This window comes from Balaenoptera borealis (assembly GCF_965194805.1).
Source record: "Balaenoptera borealis genome assembly, chromosome: 16".
NCBI classification, from domain to species: Eukaryota; Metazoa; Chordata; class Mammalia; order Artiodactyla; family Balaenopteridae; genus Balaenoptera; species Balaenoptera borealis.
Genome location: NC_138872.1, coordinates 72,350,393 through 72,370,978, shown reverse-complemented (window position 1 = coordinate 72,370,978; position 20,586 = coordinate 72,350,393). Strand labels below are relative to the sequence as shown.

The 20,586-nt window shown below is 53.6% G+C and overlaps 2 protein-coding genes across 4 annotated transcripts in view; one reads left to right on the top strand and one right to left on the bottom strand.

Annotated features, from left to right (window-relative positions):
* Positions 1 to 467: 467 nt before the first annotated feature.
* TAOK2 (TAO kinase 2) lies at positions 468 to 18,142 on the top strand. Of its 2 annotated transcripts, XM_082361214.1 has the most exons (19): positions 468 to 606; positions 3,686 to 3,852; positions 4,031 to 4,102; positions 4,193 to 4,294; positions 4,793 to 4,838; positions 4,971 to 5,067; positions 5,238 to 5,351; positions 5,458 to 5,549; positions 7,637 to 7,730; positions 7,826 to 7,907; positions 8,708 to 8,875; positions 9,050 to 9,310; positions 9,511 to 9,672; positions 11,132 to 11,497; positions 11,583 to 11,786; positions 12,110 to 12,349; positions 15,463 to 15,675; positions 16,635 to 16,817; positions 16,901 to 18,142. In XM_082361214.1, the coding sequence occupies exons 2-19, from the start codon at positions 3,721 to 3,723 to the stop codon at positions 17,420 to 17,422; spliced, it is 3,150 nt and encodes a 1,049-aa protein (XP_082217340.1). In that variant the 5' UTR covers positions 468 to 606; positions 3,686 to 3,720; the 3' UTR covers positions 17,423 to 18,142. The 2 variants fall into 2 exon arrangements, with proteins under 2 accessions (XP_082217340.1, XP_082217339.1); XM_082361213.1 differs by lacking the exons at positions 15,463 to 15,675; positions 16,635 to 16,817; positions 16,901 to 18,142 and having other exon boundaries at positions 12,110 to 14,258.
* A 905-nt stretch (positions 18,143 to 19,047) lies between these two features.
* Positions 19,048 to 20,586, bottom strand: part of HIRIP3 (HIRA interacting protein 3) — a 2,738-nt gene continuing 1,199 nt past the window's right edge. The window contains exons 4-7 of one of the 2 annotated variants that reach the window (XM_082361248.1): positions 19,982 to 20,586; positions 19,712 to 19,880; positions 19,530 to 19,628; positions 19,048 to 19,443 (exon numbers count right to left, since the gene is read on the bottom strand). The exon at positions 19,982 to 20,586 is cut by the window's right edge and continues 394 nt beyond it. In XM_082361248.1, coding sequence (XP_082217374.1) covers positions 20,541 to 20,586 — 46 coding nt within the window. In that variant the 3' untranslated portion in view covers positions 19,048 to 19,443; positions 19,530 to 19,628; positions 19,712 to 19,880; positions 19,982 to 20,540. The remainder of the gene's footprint in view (positions 19,444 to 19,529; positions 19,629 to 19,711; positions 19,881 to 19,981) is intronic. The other variant, XM_082361249.1, reaches the window with a different exon arrangement.

Here is a 20,586-nt window from a genome sequence, read left to right as displayed (position 1 = left end):
GACCGGGGCGGGAGTGGGGGCTGTCACCCTCGGACCCCGGCGTGAGAGGGGCCGTGCGGTCGGACGTCCTCGGGGTAGGCCCCCTGTCGGTGGCCGAAGACCTGGGGCTCAGTCCCCTCGGTCCCGAATTTCCGGGCCTGACCCCACGCTTCTCAAATATCCGGGTCTCAGCCCCTGAGATTCCAGATATCCGGGACTCGGGTCCCAACCTCTCTAAACCTGGGGCTCTGTTTCACAGGATTTCAAATATCTGGGGTTCAGGACCCTGCGTGCACCAGTATCCGGGGTTCATTCCCCACAAGTTCAAATATCAGATTCGGCCTCCCCTTGTTCAAATACCTGGGGTTCAGACCCCCACAATCAGAAATCCGGAATTCAGCAACTGTCGCCCTCGAGGAGGAGAAGGACTGGACCGCGAGGTCAGATCAGGTTGTCACCCCCTCCCCTCCAGGGGAGGCTTCCCGGGCCCGCCCCTCAGGAAGGGCGAAAGCCGAGGAAGAGGTGGCAAGGGGAAAGGTCTCCTTGCCCCTCTCCCTGCTTGGCAGAGCCGCTGGAGGACCCCAGGAGGAGGCGGAGGCGCTGGGGCACCATAGTGACCCCTACCAGGTGAGACACGGGGTGCAGGGGCGCGGGTCCCTGTGTCTAGCTTGAGAAGAAAGGGTGCTGCTTTCTGAGAAGCTGGGCCTGGGTAGGCTCTCTCCTCAGGATGGGGAAGCCCAGCTGGGCCAGTGATCAGCCTCTGGCTAGCCTTGCCTTCTGCTGCCACCCTCTTCCCCTTCCTCTTCCCTTCATTATGTCTGGTTGATGGGGGACCTCAGGTGACAGGGTCTCTGATGTCACGGGGGTCACACCCTAAGGTGCTTGAGCTAATCAGATGGATTTGTACCCTTCTGGTTTTCTCCCTGTTCACTTTGCCCCTCACAGCTACCCCTTCCTTCATGATTGTAACTCTCTTTCCTCTGGGGTGTTAATTCCCATGCCTCTGGTCCCCATGGTGGGTCTGCTTATCTGTTTTTTAGGCATGGTCTGGTTGGGTTTCTTGTCCTTTCAAGGAAGTGTATATGTGCATTTGTGTTTAGGGGTGCTTGGCAGTATTTCCCCCAACTATTGTTACCTTCCAGCCTCTTGCTGTGATGGTATAAGTAATCTAATTTGTCAAGCGATTTATCATTTACAAAGTGCTCTACATCCATTCTCTCATGTGACCTCTCCCCCTCTCATTCATCTGGTGAGGGGGCTCTTTTATTGCCTTCTTCCCATTTTACAGTTGAGGCTATTGAGGCCCAGAGAAGTTGCCCAAGGTCACACAGCGGCAGAACAGGATTGGAGCCCAGGTCCTTGAACAAGTCTTGCCTGTGCTCCATACCTATCTCTTGTCATCTGTTTTCTTCTGTGCCTAGGTTTAGCCATGGGTCCAGAAGAGAATGGATTGGGGTGAGATTTAAGAATGGGAGAGAGAAGAGCTTCCTTTTTAGGAGGCCTATACTCAGAAGCTTTTCCTGATGGGAGGCTCTGGCCCCTGCCTTCTGCCTTATGGATTTTTCTCTCTACTGTGACCTTCATCTTTACCCTGATCCCAGTCTTTGGCCTGGGTTCCTGACAGGGCCATCTCTTCTGACAAATGATAGGGGTGTCTCTTAGCAGTTAAAGCCAAGCTGCCGGGGGGTAGGATGATCCCCAAAGTATTAAAGCCTTGTCGTGGCGACTCTGGAGGCAGGGAAGGAAAAATCCATATGCTGAGCGTCTGCATAGTGTTCCTAAGTACGAGATCTCATTAAAAATTTCACAACAGCTCCACACTGTAATCCGTTTTAGTGAAGAGAAGACCAAGTGTAAGGAACTTACTCAAAGCCTTGTTGCTGTATATTGCAGATGAAATGCACTGGTAGTGAAGCTTAAGGTGGACAGGCTTGGGTTTCCTCGTCTGTAGAATAGAGGTAACATTGTCCATTTTAGAAGGTGGTTATGATTTAGCACAGACCTTGGTAATCACTCAAATGTTTGGTATTTGAGGAAGAGGCCCCTTGTGATGTTTTGCCGGCATCTCTTATATGTAACCTGGGGTCCTCAGTTGGCATTCTTGGTTGGGTGCTGGTAAAGAGGTCAAGAAGATTCCTTTGGCAAGTTGTGAGCACCTGCCTTTGTGTGTGGGTGTGTGGTGGGGGTGAGGGGTGCTTGGCACGGTTGCTGGCAGAAGAATGGAGAAAGGGGCCTGCTTTGAGCAGCCTGGGAGCTGCTTGGGGCTGGGCTGAGGGCAATCAATCAATCTCCCAGGCTATTCTGAGCCCTCTGCACCCTGGGGGCCCACCAGAGAGTCAGGCCTACTCCTTGCCCTCCAGCTTCCAGTGGGGCTGAGGAGACAAAATTAACAACACAACAGGAAACAATGTGTGACAGAATATAATTACATGCTAAATTGTTAGGTGCTTTTAAGGAGCTAGAACTCTGCCCTGGGAGTTGAGCTCTGCTGAAAAACTCCTTTGTGCCTAAATTCCAACAAGTGCTTATCCAGGAGCTTGGCCTGGAATCCCTTCAGGAGGTCTTGGCTCTGATGTACTGCTGGAGTTTTCAGTACATTTCTGGCTGGGTGCTCTAGGAGTTCTTCTCCCCAAGGGCTTGGGGTAGTCAGGGGAGGCTTCCTAGAGGAGGGGGCTGAGCTTGGGGTGAGTTGTTAAGAGAGTAATGAGTACACAGGCCTGACTGGAGAGGAGAAGATCCTGTTCTCTGACCTTGGAGAAGTCCTTCCTTACTATGCTTCAGCGATCTCATCCATGAAATGGTGATCATGATCCTGCCCTGCTTGTTTCATAGGGCTATTTTGAAAGCACAGTGGTAGAGGACCAGCTTTGGGCAAGTCACTTAACCCCTCTGAGTGCCTTTCCTCATCTGTAAAATAGGGGTAATAGTAACACCTCATAAGGTTGTGGTGAGGATTGAATGAGAGATAATGCATGTAAGGTGCTTACTATATATGCTTAATAAATGTTCTTTGTACTGCAAATGTCCTGTACCTGTGTGTGTGGCGTGTGCCATTGGACTGGACAAGTAAGGCAGCCCAGATCGCAGGCCCCCAGAGCCAGACACCATTTCTATCCCTGTCCTTCCCATTCTAGATCTCCCGCTTGCCACAGTGTCCCTAGCCCTTTTTGAGAGCGAGTCTCCTGGCCCCTGTGGGCCAGTACCCACTTGTAACAATGGCCGGATTTCCACTGCCTCCGGCCTTGGCTGTTTCCTGCTCTCTTCCAGAGTGTGAGAGGTTGAGGGAGGAGGGGGCCTCAACGCCAAGGGGAACAGGAAGGTACCTGGAAATATTTGGGGCGTGGGACTTGTGGGACAGGACACTTGGGGATCTGGGGTTCTGGCTGGGAGGCAGAATCTTTTATTCTTGAGGGGAGATTTAGAGGTTGTAGGGAAATGGAACTTGTTGAGGGCTGAGGGGTTGGTGAGGATGCTGAGCTCCCAGTCTTCCTTTAGTTTTAGGGACTCCAGGGACCCGGCCCTAGTGCATTCGTTGCCAGGGCAACTTCATTTTTCTTTTTTCTTTTTTTTTGAGCTTTGATATTGTTCCTAATCTCCCCCTGCCCTTCCTTGGTAGTGCCTCCCCCTCATCGGAACTAGGGGAGGAAGGGCCCTTTCTCTCTCTGAGGGCCCCATCTTTGTTCTAAGAGTCCCATCTTTTCACCAGGTCAAGCCCCACTCTCAGGGCCCCCAGGGGCCACCATGCCAGCTGGGGGCCGGGCCGGGAGCCTGAAGGACCCTGATGTGGCTGAGCTCTTCTTCAAGGATGACCCGGAAAAGCTCTTCTCTGACCTCCGGGAAATTGGCCATGGCAGCTTTGGAGCTGTGTACTTTGTGAGTTGAGGCTTGGGAGGGTGGGGCAGGGACTGTCTTCCCGCTGTGGACCTCCAAACAGCCCTGTACACTATTCCACCACACCAGGCTTTCCTGCCCTCTCCTGCTGGGCCAGCACGTCTTCCTGCTACCCAGTGCTCACTGGGGGCCTTCACTACCTTCTGGTCTGGTCCTCTAGGCCCGGGATGTCCGGAATAGTGAGGTGGTGGCCATCAAGAAGATGTCCTACAGTGGGAAGCAGTCAAATGAGGTAGGTCAGGCTTGACAGACTGGTAGGAGGCAGGGGACCCCAGGCTCAAGATGCAGGCTAAGTAAGCCTCTCCTCCCCTGACCTTCTCAGAAATGGCAGGACATCATCAAGGAGGTGCGGTTCCTACAGAAGCTCCGGCATCCCAATACCATTCAGTACCGGGGCTGTTACCTGAGGGAGCACACGGCTTGGGTGAGCTGGCCCCCTGACTCTGCCCTGATCTTTGTACTCGGTACTCAGGCCCATCCTTGTCCTGGTCTAGTCTCTTAGGTGGGCCCTGTTCAGGGTGTTGTTGAGCAGATCTTGGGAAGGAGGAAATCTTTCCCAACCTCTGCAGTCCTCAGGCAAACTCATAAGCAGCACTGTGTGTCCAGAGGGAGAGGCTGAAGAGTGACATAGACTGTTAGCAGTTGAAAGGGGGCACATGGGTTGGGAGAGCTGGAGATTGAACGATGGGATTCAGATGGAGGTGGTAGTGATGTCTTGGGCTCTTTCTAAGGGAGACCCTGACTCCAGGGACTTCCCCCCACCCTCTCGTTTTCTCAGTTGTCGTTTCTCCCTGTTATTACCCCGGGACCATTGCTTGAGTAGAGGCTAGGCAAGGAGGCCCTCTGTTTTGCATCTCTCTCCAAGGGAGATAGGCCAGGGGTGGCCAGATCTGCTGATCTCTGACCCTTGACCCTTCCATAGCTGGTGATGGAGTATTGCCTGGGCTCAGCTTCTGACCTTCTAGAAGGTAAGTGATTCTTTGGCCAGCAAGTGGGAGAAGGGAGAAGAGCAGAGAAGCCGTAGGGGAAGGGTTAAGGGAAGATAGCTCCAGTCCCACCCTTGGGCTCCCTCAGTTTGATGTTTTTCCCTTACTCCCCAGTGCACAAGAAGCCCCTTCAGGAGGTGGAGATTGCAGCTGTGACCCACGGGGCCCTTCAGGGCCTGGCTTATCTGCACTCCCACAACATGATCCATAGGTACAGGCAGCACTGACGATGGCTGGCGGTGGGGGGGGGGGGGGCGGGGGGGTGCTCTTTACACCACTCTTCATTCTGCTGGGCTCCAGTCTTCTTGGAAACTTGGTGCAAAAGCACCTGCCCAGCCTTTCTGAGATGCATGTCTTATCCTTGTGCTTTGCCTCTGGCAGGGATGTGAAGGCTGGAAACATCCTGCTGTCAGAGCCAGGCTTGGTGAAACTGGGGGACTTCGGTTCTGCATCCATCATGGCACCTGCCAACTCCTTCGTGGGCACCCCGTACTGGTGAGTGGGAGTGGTGGTGAATGGAGAGAGCTCCCGGGATGTTGGGAGCAAGAGTTGGCAGGGTCTGGGCGGGTGATTAGCCTCTCTCTCCTGACCATTCTCCCAGGATGGCTCCAGAAGTGATCCTGGCAATGGATGAGGGGCAGTACGATGGCAAGGTGGATGTCTGGTCCTTGGGCATAACCTGCATCGAGCTGGGTAAGGACATTCTCCTCTTGGCTCCTTATCCTCTTTTCTCTCCACTCCTTTCTCTTTTTCTTACTGTCCCCACACCATCCCATCCTCTGAGGCCTCCAAGCATCTGTCCATTTTGAGTCTACCCTTGACCCCCAGTACAGGCAGCTGTCAAATCCTGCCATTTCTTAGACCTAAAGATTTCATAGCATTTATCTCTTCCTGTCCACTACTCTAGTTCTAAATCTTTTTTGAGTGCCCACTGTGTGCCATGCACTGTGCTAGTAGATTCTGGGGGTAGAGCAGTGAATGAGGTTCTTGCCCTCTTGGAGCTTACATTCAAGTTGAGGAAATAGGCATGTTTTCTTTCAATGTAAGAAAAGCTGAATGGAGAAGATACGAGAGCAGTACAACCAAAAAACAAGGGATTTGACCTAGTTAAGTGCTGAGGAAGATCTCCTTGTAGCAGAATGTCTAAACAACCACAAGACAAATAATAGGTAGCTGTTGAAAGACTGTAGGGAAAAGTATTCCAGACAGAGAGAGGAGCATGCCTGGGGAGCTGAGACTAGCCTCAGTTGTTTGGAATATTGCATGTGTTAACAAAGAACAGTGAGTGATAAGGCCAGAGAGTTAGGCTCAGTGAGTTCACGAGGTCTTGAAGCCATGTTGAGGTTCTCATCTCTGCCAGCCAATGCTATTGAAACAACTGTTTTAGTGAGATAATGTTTGTAAAGCCCTCGACACGGTGCCAGGCACAAAATAGTTGCCCAAGAAAGAGATGTTATTAGTAACTCTTACCAACAACTTCCTGCAGTGATCTCTCCCACTGCCAGTCTCTTCTTCCTTCCAGTCTCTTTTACGTCAGAGAGATGTGCTATTGTTTTCTCTTCTCCTCAGAGCCGTCAGTGGCTCCCCGTTGCCTTCAAGTCTAAAGCCATCCCCATCCTTGCTTACACCAAGCTAAAGGCTCTGCTTCCTAAAGGCTGGCTTTCCTCTTAACAAGTTCTGAATTTTTCCTCTTAATTACCTTTGTTTGTATTGTTTCCTGTGCCCAAGGTTGGAGATTTGGACTTGCCTTTCTCTCCATCTACACATGTCTGCATTTACCATTTAAGGCCATGACCAGATAGGCGATGGAAATATGTGAAGCAGGCCAGGTATAAGAAAAATCTGGAGCTGTCCATTTTATTCCTAGTTTTTGGTAGAGACATGGGTACAGGGAACTGTTTCTCTACTATTGAAAAAACCCATCAATCTTTATTATAAATGGCAACTGATAGTCAGTATCAGGGAAGCAATATGGAGGAGACTACAGCAAACCGGAGGTTGCTGTTCCCACCTGAAGAGGGCAGCTGTTGCTTAGCTCCAGCCCATTGTTATGCAGGAATGTAAGCTCCATTTCACCAGATCTAATTTTTTAAGAGAAACTGGAAATTTAGGTTATTATTTCATTGTTATTATCAGAATTTAAAAATCACTGTTTAGGCAAAAACCAAAAACAACACAAAACATTTGTCTGGGCCACAAGGGGCTTCTAGCTTGTGACTTCTGATCTGAGGCCTGCCTCCAATATCCCTTTTTCCAAAATAGCTTCCCTGAATCCCCTGCGAATGTACCAGCTTGAAGTCCCACCACACACCCAGCTTCCCAGCCATTTACCTGTTTTCCTCTTGTGCCAATTAGCACTTTGAACTTGATGCTATTTGTTCAATCCCATTTAATCTTCCCTATTAGACTGGAAGTTCCTTGAGGACAGGGCCTGTCTATTGTTTTTCATCTTTCCCGTAATACTTAAGCGAGTTTTTTGCTCTGATTTGGCACCTAATAAATATTAGTTGGGTTGGCAACTGAATGTGCTTCCTTCTGCCTTCATTCGTGCTTTTGCATGTGTTATTTTCTTTGATTCCTATTCCACCCATGTGCAGTGGAGAGGATGGGTGCTGCGTCTTACAGAGGAAGGAATTAATTGAGATTATGGGAATTGCTCAGGGTCATGGAGTGAGGAAGTCAGGGAGCTGGGGTGTGAACCCAAGTCTTCTGATTTCCATTCCAGTCTCCTCTGCCCACCTGCCACCTCTCACCTTCTCCCCCTTGACCTTTCTCTGTAGCGGAACGGAAACCACCGCTGTTTAACATGAATGCGATGAGTGCCTTATACCACATTGCACAGAACGAGTCCCCCGTGCTCCAGTCAGGACACTGGTGAGGACTGGGATTCCTGGGCCCAGGGGTTAGGCCATAGGGGTAAGGCTGCCTGGCTCAAGCCCTCCCCACCCTCACCCTGCTGTCACTTCTAGGTCTGAGTACTTCCGGAATTTTGTCGACTCCTGCCTTCAGAAAATCCCTCAAGACAGACCAACCTCAGAGGTTCTTCTGAAGGTGAGGGCTCACTGGCCTAGCATTCTCCTAGAACTGTAGCTTGTTGGAGCCACAGAAACCCCTCAGTGAAATTAGTGATTACTGTTTCTTCCTCCACTGAGAACTTCATTTATAAATTCCTACCCCCATCCCCAGTGCCCAGTGGACTCTGTGTTTTGCAAGATTTTGTCTACCAGATTACCTTTATTAAGTAATCATTTGTTTTTCCGTCTTTTATTAATCAAAGATATATATAATTGCCAGCCAGAATTTCTGGTCAGTGTGCAATAACCAGGGTTACCACACTGATCTGATGTGTAATTCAAGCCAAAAGCCTGTGTAGCCTTGTCGTGGGTAAATGTATGATTTCCCTTAGGCATTTTTTGAGTTATCAAAAGCAGAGGGGCCCCCATTCCCTTCAGAGATCCATAGGGGCCTAAGGACCCCTAGTTGGGAACTAACTTAGATTGTCTACCCTGACCTACTTGTTTTATAATTGTGGGATGCTTTATGAGGCCCAGAGAGGCCTCATGACGTGTCCAGGGGCACCGAGCACTTTGATAGAAGACCTGGACTAGAATCCAGATCTCCTGGCTGTTCTTGCCTGTCAGCCATGCCTGGAGGAACAAGAGACTGTCTGGGGAGTAGAGACGGGGTGGTAAAAATTAATGTGGGAGGAGGGGTTGGGACAAGGCCAGCATCAACCTGTGGTGGGCATGGGCCCCAGGGGAGTGCCTCAGGCCAGAGGGAATGCCAAGATCCACGGGATATTGGGATGCGGGAGGTGCTTGGCGGCAGGCCTCAGTGTTCTCTTCCCCCAGCACCGCTTTGTGCTCCGGGAGCGGCCACCCACAGTCATCATGGACTTAATCCAGAGGACCAAGGATGCTGTTCGGGAGCTGGACAACCTGCAGTACCGCAAAATGAAGAAGATACTGTTCCAAGAGGCGCCCAATGGCCCTGGCGCTGAGGCCCCAGAGGAGGAGGAGGTGACCCGGCTTGCCCTGCCACCCTTCTTCACCACCATGTTGTGCTTGCCTCCTAGCAGTTGCTTGGCACCCCTCCCCACCCTTCTCCATACCCCCTGTCTCTTTGTGCTACCTCCGTATGCACATCCCTTGTCCTTCCCCTTCCCTGCCCAACAGCCTGTGTCTTGTCTACAGGAGGCAGAGCCTTACATGCACCGGGCCGGGACGCTGACCAGTCTAGAGAGTAGCCATTCAGTGCCCAGCATGTCCATCAGCGCCTCCAGCCAGAGCAGCTCAGTCAACAGCCTAGCAGATGCCTCTGACAATGAGGAGGAGGAAGAGGAGGAGGAGGAGGAGGAGGAGGAGGAAGAAGGCCCTGAAGCCCGGGAGATGGCCATGATGCAGGAGGGCGAGCACACAGTCACCTCCCACAGCTCCATCATCCACCGGCTGCCGGTATGCAGCTCACCCTGTGTAGGCCTGACAGCGGCAGGGCCGAGCCCCAGCTCTCCTTCTCAGGAATCACCTTGGTTCCCTGCTCTCCCTCCCATGTGTGACTGCTCCTTCTCTTAAGTCTGACTGGGTCTCCAGGGAACTCCCTGTGGGCCCATTGACCTCTGAGCCTTGGGCATTCCTTCCACCTTCCCTTCCTCTAGGGCTCTGACAACCTCTATGATGACCCCTACCAGCCAGAGATGACCCCAGGCCCTCTCCAGCCACCTGCAGCCCCAGCTCCCACATCCACCACCTCTTCTGCCCGCCGACGGGCCTACTGCCGCAACCGGGACCATTTTGCCACCATCCGTACTGCCTCCCTGGTAAGTGCAGCCATCCTGGATGCCCCAGACCATCTAAGTCCAGAAATGACTTTCTCCCTTTGGCATATGATTAAGTCCAGAGTCCACCCTCGCTTTGTGTTGCTGTCTCTTGCCTTCTCACCTCGACCATCTCACCTAAACCCTCCCCTCTCCCCTCCCTTCTCCCAGTAGACTATTTTGGTCACATTGCCCAGCTCATACTCCATTTTTGTGGCTGGACTTAAATAGCATCTCCTGGCATGCCTTCCCAGGCTCCTGGCCAGCCAGGTGCTTCATATCCTGTGCTGTGATACTCCTGAACAGCATGATGACAGGTTTGCTGGATTCTGTGCCCCTAGAGGGCAGAGATGGTGTACAGGTATCTGCCTGTGCCAGTAATTGGCTTTCAGGCCCACACACATCCCTGTATTTAATTCTTCCAGCTCTTCTGGGAGGGTGAGGGTATGATCCCATTTGTGAGATGAAACAGCTGTGACTCAGAGGGGCTACCTTTGGTGGTTCCCAAATTCTGTTACCAGGACCTTGGTCCTCTCTTAAAGTCACAGCGATGTTTTTCTCAGTTCATAGGAAAAGGGGTATATTTTTCCTAAAACATAGTTTTTCGTCCATACTTTTAGTAAACTTTTAGATTACATTCCTGTTTAGCTGTAAGCTTCGATGGTCCCCTTGGAGGCCACTGGTTGGTCTAGTATGTTCTTGTAACCTCTGCTTGTGGCTGGTTGTTCTTTTAGGACAACTCTTCAGACCCTGTGATGCTTGGTGCTTTGTGGTACTGTGCAGAGAGGTCTGTGATTTCCAGGGGTTTGGCCACCTGGACTAGTTTGGGGTACATTGACATAGCCCCTTGACAGTGGGATCTGAGCTCAAACTTCAGATGAGGACATCCAGGCCCAGTGTTCTTGTTGTTCCAGTGTCCCATGGTCCATATTCTGGCTCCGTATCTGAGCTGTAAAGGGTCTTCAGTGTTTGCTGAAGGGGAAGGAACCATCACTTACTGGTTCAGAGTGTTCTAGACACTATTACATAGGTAGCAAAGTTAATCTTCCCAGCCCGCTGTGAGGAGGTGGTATTGTCCCATTTAATAGAGCTAAGGCTTAGCAGCATTAACTTGCTTGAGGTCACAGGGTTAGTCAGTGGCAGAGCTGGGATCTGGTCCCAGGTCTGTCTGATTCTTTTACTCTTTTGAATTAATCTGAATTGTTCCTACTTTTATGCAAGACCCTGTGCTCAGCACCTTTTCTTGTCTCATTCAGTCTCACCAACCTCTGAAGGAGATATCTCCATGATCCAGTTGAGGTGGCAGGCTCAGAGAGGTTAAGTGTGAGGAAGATATCAAATGAGAATTAAACCCATGAGGCTAAAACTCACGTTCTTCCCCAATAGAGCACGAAGACTATGTGTGTTAATAAAATGGGGGCCAGGGCTGCGCCCCACTTCTCATCCTTTCTCCCGCCCCCAGGTCAGCCGTCAGATCCAGGAGCATGAGCAGGACTCAGCCCTGCGGGAGCAGCTGAGTGGCTATAAGCGGATGCGACGACAGCACCAGAAACAGCTGCTGGCGCTGGAGTCGAGGTTGAGGGGTGAGCGTGAGGAGCACAGTGCACGGCTGCAGCGGGAGCTCGAGGCACAGCGGGCTGGCTTTGGGGCTGAGGCCGAAAAGCTGTCAAGGCGGCACCAGGCTATCGGTGAGAAGGAGGCGCGAGCTGCCCAGGCTGAGGAGCGTAAGTTCCAGCAGCACATCCTCGGGCAGCAGAAGAAGGAGCTGGCCGCCCTGCTGGAGGCGCAGAAGCGAACCTACAAACTTCGGAAGGAGCAGCTGAAGGAGGTGGGATAGGGCTGCAGCAGTGGGTGGGGTTGATGGAGGGTGAGGCGGGCCCTGACCTCCTTGCTCTCCTGCTGCCCTTTCCTAGGAGCTCCAGGAGAACCCCAGCACACCCAAGCGGGAGAAGGCGGAGTGGCTTTTGCGGCAGAAGGAGCAGCTACAGCAGTGCCAGGCGGAGGAGGAGGCTGGGCTGCTGCGGCGGCAGCGCCAGTACTTTGAGCTGCAGTGTCGCCAGTACAAGCGCAAGATGCTGCTGGCTCGTCACAGCCTGGACCAGGACCTGCTTCGAGAGGTAGGCCACCCCCTCCCTGTTCCCCTCCCAGATCCCAGGCACCTACCCTTTTCCATTTGCCGCACTTGTGGTTGTCTTTCCCCTCTGCCCTCATTCGTGTCACAGCTCGGCTTCTCTTCAACACCTCTTTCGCTTCTCGTGCCCACTAGACCCTGCTAGAGTTCCCAGGCCAGCTAGGAGCTTGGCTACCTTACACCTCTCACCTACACCCCTCATCTCCCCACCCTCGGCTCCCTCTGCCAAGGAATCCTGGGGCTCTCACTTCCTTGACACCAACAAGGCTTTCTGACCAGTTTCTGGGCCCTGCCTCCCTTTTGCCTCAGGACTTGAACAAGAAACAGACACAGAAGGACTTGGAGTGTGCACTGCTGCTACGGCAGCATGAGGCCACACGGGAGCTGGAGCTACGGCAGCTCCAGGCCGTACAGCGCACACGGGCTGAGCTCACCCGCCTGCAGCACCAGACGGAGCTGGGCAACCAGCTGGAGTACAATAAGCGGCGTGAGCAAGAGTTGCGGCAGAAGCATGCGGCCCAGGTTCGCCAGCAGCCCAAGAGCCTCAAAGTACGTGCAGGCCAGCGTCCCCTGGGCCTCCCGCTTCCCATTCCTGGGGCTCTGGGACCACCTAACACAGGCACCCCTAGAGAAGAGCAGTCCTGCTCATCTGGCCAAGAGGCAGACCAAAGAATTCTGGGAGAGGAGGAGGAAGCAGTTCCAGAGAGAAGGATTCTGGGGAAGGAAGGGGCTGCCTTGGAGCCAGAGGAGCAGAGGATGCTGGGAGAAGAGTCAGGAACCCCTAGTCCCAGTCCACAGAAACGTAGGAGTTTGGTTGATGAGGAAGTTTGGGGGCTACCTGAGCAGGAGATAGAGAAGCTTAGAGTTCCATCCCCGGCACCCCAGGAGAGGAGCATTGTGGGCCAGGAGGCATCCGGGGAATGGAGGTTGTGGGGGAAGGAGGATGGTAGCCTCTTGGATGAGGAGTTTGAGCTTGGCTGGGTCCAGGGTCCAACACTGACCCCAGTCCCTGAGGAGGAGGAGGAAGAGGAGGAGGGGGCTCCATTTAGGACCCCGAGGGATCCTGGAGATGGCTGTCCCTCACCAGACATCCCCCCTGAACCCCCTCCAACACATCTGAGGCCCAGCCCTACTAGCCAGCTCCCTGGACTCCTGTCCCATGGCCTCTTGGCTGGACTCTCCTTTGCAGTGGGGTCCTCCTCTGGCCTCTTGCCCCTACTACTTCTGCTGCTGCTCCCACTGCTGGCGGCCCAGGGTGGGGGTGGCCTGCAGGCAGCCCTGCTGGCCCTTGAGGTGGGGCTGGTGGGCCTGGGGGCCTCCTACCTACTGCTTTGTACAGCTCTGCACCTGCCCCCCAGTCTATTCCTACTCCTGGCTCAGGGCACCGCACTGGGGGCCGTCCTCAGTCTGAGCTGGCGCCGAGGTCTTATGGGTGTCCCTCTGGGCCTTGGGGCTGCCTGGCTCCTAGCCTGGCCAGGCTTGGCTCTACCTCTGGCAGCTGTGGCAGCTGGGGGCAAATGGGTGCGGCAGCAGGGCCCTCGGATGCGCCGGGGCATCTCTCGACTCTGGTTGCGTGCTCTGCTGCGTCTGTCGCCCATGGCCTTCAGGGCCCTACAGGGCTGTGGGGCTGTGGGGGATCGGGGCCTATTTGCACTCTACCCCAAGACCAACAAGGATGGCTTCCGCAGCCGTCTGCCTGTCCCTGGGCCCCGGCGGGGTAATCCTCGCACTGCCCGACACCCACTAGCCCTGTTGGCAAGGTTTTGGGCCCTGTGCAAGGGCTGGAACTGGCGCCTGGCACGGGCCAGCCAGGGTTTAGCCACCCACTTGCCCCCCTGGGCCATCCACACACTGGCCAGTTGGGGCCTGCTTCGGGGTGAGCGGCCCAGCCGTATCCCCCGGCTGCTACCACGCAGCCAGCGCCGGCTAGGCCCCCCTGCCTCCCACCAACCACCACCAGAGACTCTAGCTGGGCGGAGATCCCGAACCCGCCAGTCCCGGGCCCTGCCTCCCTGGAGGTAACCAACTCTAGCTCCTCCCCAGCCCAAATCTAGAGCATTGAGCACTTTATCTCCCACTACTCAGTGAAGTTTCTCCAGTCCCAGTCCTCTCCTCCCTTTCACCACTCCTTCCTCGGTATGCTTCCCCACCTCACCCCTAGCCCTTTGGGCCTCTAGACAGGCAGCCTCCTCCACCATGGAGTCCGGAGATTATATTTTGTGTTCTCCTGATGCTCCCCCCCCCCCACCCTAAGTTATTGCTGTTCTCCCGCTGTGTGTGCTCATCCTCACCCTCATCGACTCAGGCCTGGGGCCAGGGGTGGCAGTGGGTGGGAAGAGTCATGTTTTTTTTTTTCTCTCTTTGATTTTGTTTTTCTGTCTCCCTTCCAACCTGTCCCCTTTCCCCCACCAAAAAAAGAAAAAGACAAACACAAATAAAATATCTGAGCGGAACTGTACCTTTGGCCCAGGCTGCCTCTGTCTGCTTTGTCCTGCCGCCTAGCCTCCCCGGTATGCCCCCAGTCTGGACCCTTGGCCCCCAGTTCCATGACCTCTTCACCCCATCTACGTTATCTCAACCCCTTTCACTCCTCAGCCTCATCCTCTCTACCTTCATAGCTTCGTTGCACCATGACCACCACCAGTTCAGGGGTCTGGGCCCCTGTTGAGCTTCCCCAGAACTTCTTGGTCCCACAGTTCCCCTGTTTGTGGATTCCTCCCCGAGAGTCCTCAGGTTCTGGGTCTTTTTGTCCTCATTCACTGCCTTTCCTCCCAACCCACTCCCTACGTGGTTCCCTTCTGTCTGGGAGCTGAGTTTCTCTCCTGGCGTCAGGCATTACCCTAGAGGGCTGGGGGGATGGGACTGCAAACCGTCCACAGTAGGGGGTGGTGAGCTTGGGGGCCCAGACAAGAGTGTGGGGGCCGCGGAAATGGGGTTGGTTGTGGGCTTGGAGTGGGAGCTGAGTACACAAGGGGCCGGGCTGGAATGTGGAAATCTGGTCAGGGTGGCAGCTGCTGGCCTGTTGAACTTGTCGGGCCCTTTCTGGCCACCTCCTTTGCCCCTTTCCCTTATGTGGCCCGAGATGGGGCCACCCATCTTATCCATTTCTTAGCTTGGTGCTTATCCTTCCCTCCCTCCCACCCTGAGGTGTTGAACCTGGGACTTCCTCTGTCTTTCCTCAGCTGTGTTGCTGTCTTCCATGTGTGTGTTGAGAGACTTGGTTTTCTCACTTGTGCATATTCTGTATCTGCTCACAGGCGTCTATCTCTAGGTTATATTTTCTCCCTCTTTGCATGGTCAAAGCTTCTTGTGTGCACTCAGTACTCTAAAGATTCTCAGTTCCCTGTCCATGAACTCTCCTGCTGTTTCTTGTGAGTTTTCCACCCAACTCTGTGAACGTGCTCTTGGAAGCTGTCTTGTTTTCTTTGCATCTCTTGCCCATTGAGAATCTTCCTGATCTCTCTCAACACAATCCCATCTCTCCATGTCTGTCTGTATACAGCTCCCCCCGCCCCCTCTGTCTAACATGTTTTCTGTTTCTCTCCCTCTTCTTGTCTCTGCTTCTGTCTCCTCTCCTCCTCTCTTTCTTCTCCCTTTCCCCTGGTTGTTCCTCCTCCTCCTCCCCCCCGCCCCCATCTCCCCTTGGTCCGTCCACTGCATAGTCTAAGGAGCTGCAGATCAAGAAGCAGTTCCAGGAGACGTGTAAGATCCAGACTCGGCAGTACAAGGCTCTGCGGGCACACTTGCTGGAGACCACGCCCAAAGCTCAGCACAAGAGCCTCCTTAAGCGGCTCAAGGAAGAACAGACCCGCAAGCTGGCAATCCTAGCTGAGCAGTACGACCAGTCCATCTCAGAGATGCTCAGCTCACAGGCGGTGAGGCCTGGGGTCCAGGGAGGGAGCATGGTGGAGGTTGGCTTTTGTATTTCCAGCTTAGCTGTGGGCACTGCAGGTGGGGGGTGTAGACAGAAATAGGGCATTTTGTTCTTGGGAAACTCAGGTATTCTTCCACTGTTGGTATTCTCTGCAATGGTTTTATTATTTCTCTTAAGTATTTTCTTAAGGTCTTGACAAAGCCAGACTGCCTACTCCACCAAGAACCACCAAGGAAAGAGTGGCTGTAATTTTTTCCTGGGCCTGAGTTAGTTTAATCTGTGAACAGGGAACAAATCAAAATGATTGTGGCCCTCAGGCCAATTTGCTCAGACTTCTGGAGGATTTTGAAGGTTGCTGTTCTAAAAGTGATCACACATCACACTGGAATAGGCCACTTAAAATAACACTGTAAAAAGTAAAAGTGTCCTTATTCATTGCCATTCCCTCACCTAACCCACCTCTCAGAGGTAACTGTTGTTAACAATTAATTGTAGTTTAGATTTTTTCCTATGCATATTTAGAAAATTATATAAAAATTTTAAACAAAAGTGGAATCATACTTTATATACTGGTCTCTAACTTCTTTTTCCACCTTGTATTTCTTGGACATCTTTCCATGTCAGTACACATATCTCATTTTTTAAGAGCATAGAGTTTTCCATGGTATGGATGTACCATAATTTATTTAACCCATCCCTTATTGGTGGACATTTAGGTTGTTTCCAGTATTTTGCTATTACAACGCTTCAGTGAACACCTTCGAGCACATGTGCAAGTATACCTGGGGGATAAATTCCTGGAAGTGTAATTGCTGTGTCACAGGGTATGACGACCTTTCATTTTGATAGATGTTGAGACTGGCTGCTTCTTGAAACCTGAGGGCCCAGGCCTACTGGGGCAGGGGAGGATTGTGGGTGTAGGGGAGGAGGCCCCTAAAACTTGCTGTACCTAATCTCTAGCTGCGGCTTGATGAGACCCAGGAGGCAGAGTTCCAGGCCCTTCGGCAGCAGCTTCAACAGGAGCTGGAGCTGCTCAACGCTTACCAGAGCAAGATCAAGATCCGCACGGAGAGTCAACACGAGAGGGAGCTACGGGAGCTGGAGCAGAGAGTAGCTCTGAGGCGGGCACTGCTGGAGCAGCGGGTAAGAGGGCTGGGCTTCCAGGGTGGGGTGGGGAGGGCAGCCCCCACCCCCGGACCCTCTGACCTCTATTCTGGGTACCTCAGGTGGAAGAGGAGCTGCTGGCCCTGCAGACGGGGCGCTCTGAGCGAATCCGGAGTTTGCTCGAGCGGCAGGCCCGTGAGATCGAGGCTTTCGATGCTGAGAGCATGAGGCTGGGCTTCTCCAGTATGGCTCTGGGGGGCATCCCAGCTGAGGCTGCTGCCCAGGGCTATCCTGCTCCACCCCCTGCCCCTGCCTGGCCCTCCCGTCCTGTTCCCCGTTCAGGGGCGCACTGGAGCCATGGCCCTCCTCCACCAGGCATGCCCCCCCCAGCCTGGCGTCAGCCCTCTCTCCTGGCTCCCCCGGGTCCCCCAAGCTGGCTGGGGCCCCCAGCACAGAGTGGGACACCCCGTGGTGGAGCCCTGCTGCTGCTAAGAAACAGCCCCCAGCCCCTGCGACGAGCAGCCTCGGGGGGCAGTGGCAGTGACAGTGTGGGCCCACCTGCTGCTGCAGTGCCTGGGCCTCTGAGCCGCAGCACCAGTGTCGCTTCCCACATCCTCAATGGTTCCTCCCACTTCTATTCCTGAAGTACAAGGTGGATAAGCCGATGAATGAGGCAGGGGTGGGTGGAGCCTGATCCTGGAGGGCTGTAAGCGTGAGGTCCACCCAAGGGTGGGGGACAGGAAGTTGGCTCCAGCTCCCCTCAGACCTCATCTCATGAGCTTCTTGGGCTGGCCAGTGGCCCAAGGCCAGCTTGGGCATAGGTGCCTCAAGGCTGACCAGGAGCCCCTGCCTCCCCACCATGGTGCCAGGGTTTCTCTCCATCACAGCCTCGGGAAAGGAGGGAGATATGCGTGTCAAATATTCATCTAGTCCCCTGGGGGAGGGGAAGGGTGGGTCTAGATATATTATATAAAGAGAACTATACTACCCCCTGGAATGGGGCCATGGACTTGGGGATGCCAGGCCCCCCAGACCTGGGATGTGACAGAGCAGGTCTGGGGCCTGGGGTGGGGAGAACGGGAGGAAAAGGTCTTCCTGAAAGAAAGATCAGAATGGGGTCTTGGGGTCAGGATGCCTGGGTCTCTCCATTCCCCTGTTGCTGTCTGACGTCCTGTGCCGTCTTGTCCTTTATCCTTTTTTTTTTTTTTTAAATTGAGATTTGAGCTGGGGCAGGGGAACAAAATAAGAACCTTAGAAGGGGCTGCTCCCAGGCCTGGGGGCAGTCATGAGAGCCCCTCCCAGCTACGGGGCTGGCACAGAGCCCCATGGCAAGCTTTTAATAAACTGTTGGTTATTCTAACAGATCCCAGGACTCACCTTTTCTGTCTAAGGTGTACATTAAGGAATGTTCAGTGGCAGCTGATAGTGTTACTTGTACTTAAAAAGAGAACTCACTGGGCTAACTAAAAATTTCAGTGACTTTACTGACTTTGGACATGACTGAATCCAGAGCTTCAAAGGAAGTCATCAGTCTCTGGAGCTCTGCTTCCCTTTGCTTTGGCTTCAGATTTTCAGAAGGTTCACCTTACCCACAGGCCCCTGGCAGCTCCAACCTTACAACCTACCAACAACCTCAACAGCAAGAATTCCAGCAGTCTTGAAGTGACTTCATTGGTTTGATCTGTAGCCAGGGGCCTGGGGTGCTCTGATTGGTCAGGTTTAGACCCTGTACCCACCGCTTTAAGGCTGAAAGAGTCGGCCCGTGGACTAAGTGGCTGTTTCCAGAAAAGGGAAGAAAGACATAAACAACAGCTGTTCCCAAGACTTCATTTTGTGCTTCACATTCTTCTTAAGGCCAGTTATTCAGATCTTCCTCCCAACTAAGCTTTAGGTTATCAGACAACTAAAAGCAGGGTGGTCAGGGACTTCCCTGGCGGTCCTGTGATCACGACTCCCTGCTTCCACTGCAGGGGGCATGGGTTTGATCCCTGGTTGGGGAACTAAGATCCCACATGCCGCACAGCGTGGCCTAAGTAAATAAAAGCAGGGTGGTCATAGGGGTCCACTGGTCAGGCTGGAGAAAGGAGCCACACTCTCTTTGAATCAAGCCTGGTGGCAGACTGGATGGCAGGGTCAGGAGGCTGGGACTTTCTTTGGAGAATCTGGGGGAAATTAAAGGGAACCAAAAAAAAAGGAACCAGATGAGGGGGACAGTGGCTACTCCTCAGCTTCCTGGACCAAAGTACAGGGGGTGAGAGTGGGGGACCAGTTTTGATGAGGTGATTCAAACACTCCTTTATTTGAGTCTTTAAAAATAAATCCCTGTAAACACTTCAAACTGGGAATGTGAAGCTGAGAAGCAGAATCCCAATAACTTGTGTCCCTGGGAGCTGCGAGTCTTCTCCGAAGAAAGCTGCTTCTGCTCTGCAGGCAGAGTTGGGGGTGGGTATGCTATATATGCTTTCTACAAGTGGGAAGTCCCTCCTGGGGACAGGGGGAGCTCAGTTGCTCTCGCCATCACTGCTGATGATGCCACGCATATGTGACCAGTCTGGGGGTGGGGGGCGGGGCCGCTCTTCCTCTGAGTCCAGGGTCCTGCGGTATAGCTCCCCCGGTGGGGCTGCTTCTCCTGCAGGGTTCCAGGCTGTGCGTCTGCGTGGCCGGCCTAGAGGGGAGGAGAAAGCAGGAGATGAGTTGTCTGAAAAAGTCCATGCCCCATCTGCTCCTGGAAAGTGGAAGGAAGCCCCTCACCTGAACCACTGATGATGTTGGTAATGTCCAAGGAGGCTACCTCAGCTGCCTCTTCCCGCTGCTCCTTCAGGACCCGACACTTCTCTAAGGAAGGGTTACCTGGGGCAGAAGAAGCTCGTGATCCTCTCCTCCCCAGCAGCCAAGGCCTTCTCCTGCAGTCCCCAGGGCACGCCCAGCCTCACCCTTCATGCCCAGGGCTTCCAGCTCTGCCCGGAGAACACTCAGGCGTTCCTTGTGTGAACGGCAGGAGCCCAGCAGCTTCTTGTAGTTTCGATGAGCCCCACAGGCCCGAATGTAGCGCTTTAGCCTCATCACAGACGGGTGGTCCTCACCAGGGCGACCAGAGCCAGCCTGGCAAGGGAAGATAGGAGCTGAAGGCCAAGCCTTTTGGGCTTGAGTCAGGGTCTCCCTCTTCCTTGATGGTAGCCTCCCACCCCTTCTTCAACCCTCACCTTCCTGCCTTTATGTTCTGGACTGCCATCTGTGGAAGAGGAGGAGGAGCTTCGTGTCCTGCCTTTCTTGGAGCTCTTCTTGGAAGAGCGGTTCTTCCTCTCCTTCTTGGGGGTCCCCTCTGCCTCGCTGTCACTCACCTCCTTCTCCGAGTCACTTGCTTCACCATTGATACTGCCCACGTTGGCTGTCTTTCCAGTAGTTGGTGTCATCTTCCTCCAGCTGTCTTCCCCCTCCTCCTCACTGCTTCCACTCTGCCTTTTCCCACCCTTCCACTGGGTGCTGTCTTTGCTCTTCCTCTGCACTAGGGGCTCTTCATCTTCCCCACTGCTATCCCCACTGCCTGCTGCTGATCTTTCCTTCGGTTCCTCTCTGTCCCCCGGGTATCCCAGCAGTCTTGCTGCCCTGCTGTTCTGCTTACAGCTCCTCTCCTCCCGAGAGGAGGACCTTTGACCTCCACTGCTCTGGGCTGTGAGTTTCCAATCCTCTTCTTCCTCTCTGTTCTCTTTCTTCTTGGCTAGGGTCTCCTCCTCACTCTCCTTTTCACTTTCCTGGTGGCTTTTAGCTCCTTTCTTTCCCTCTGCCTTCTTTCTTGGCCCCTGGGCAC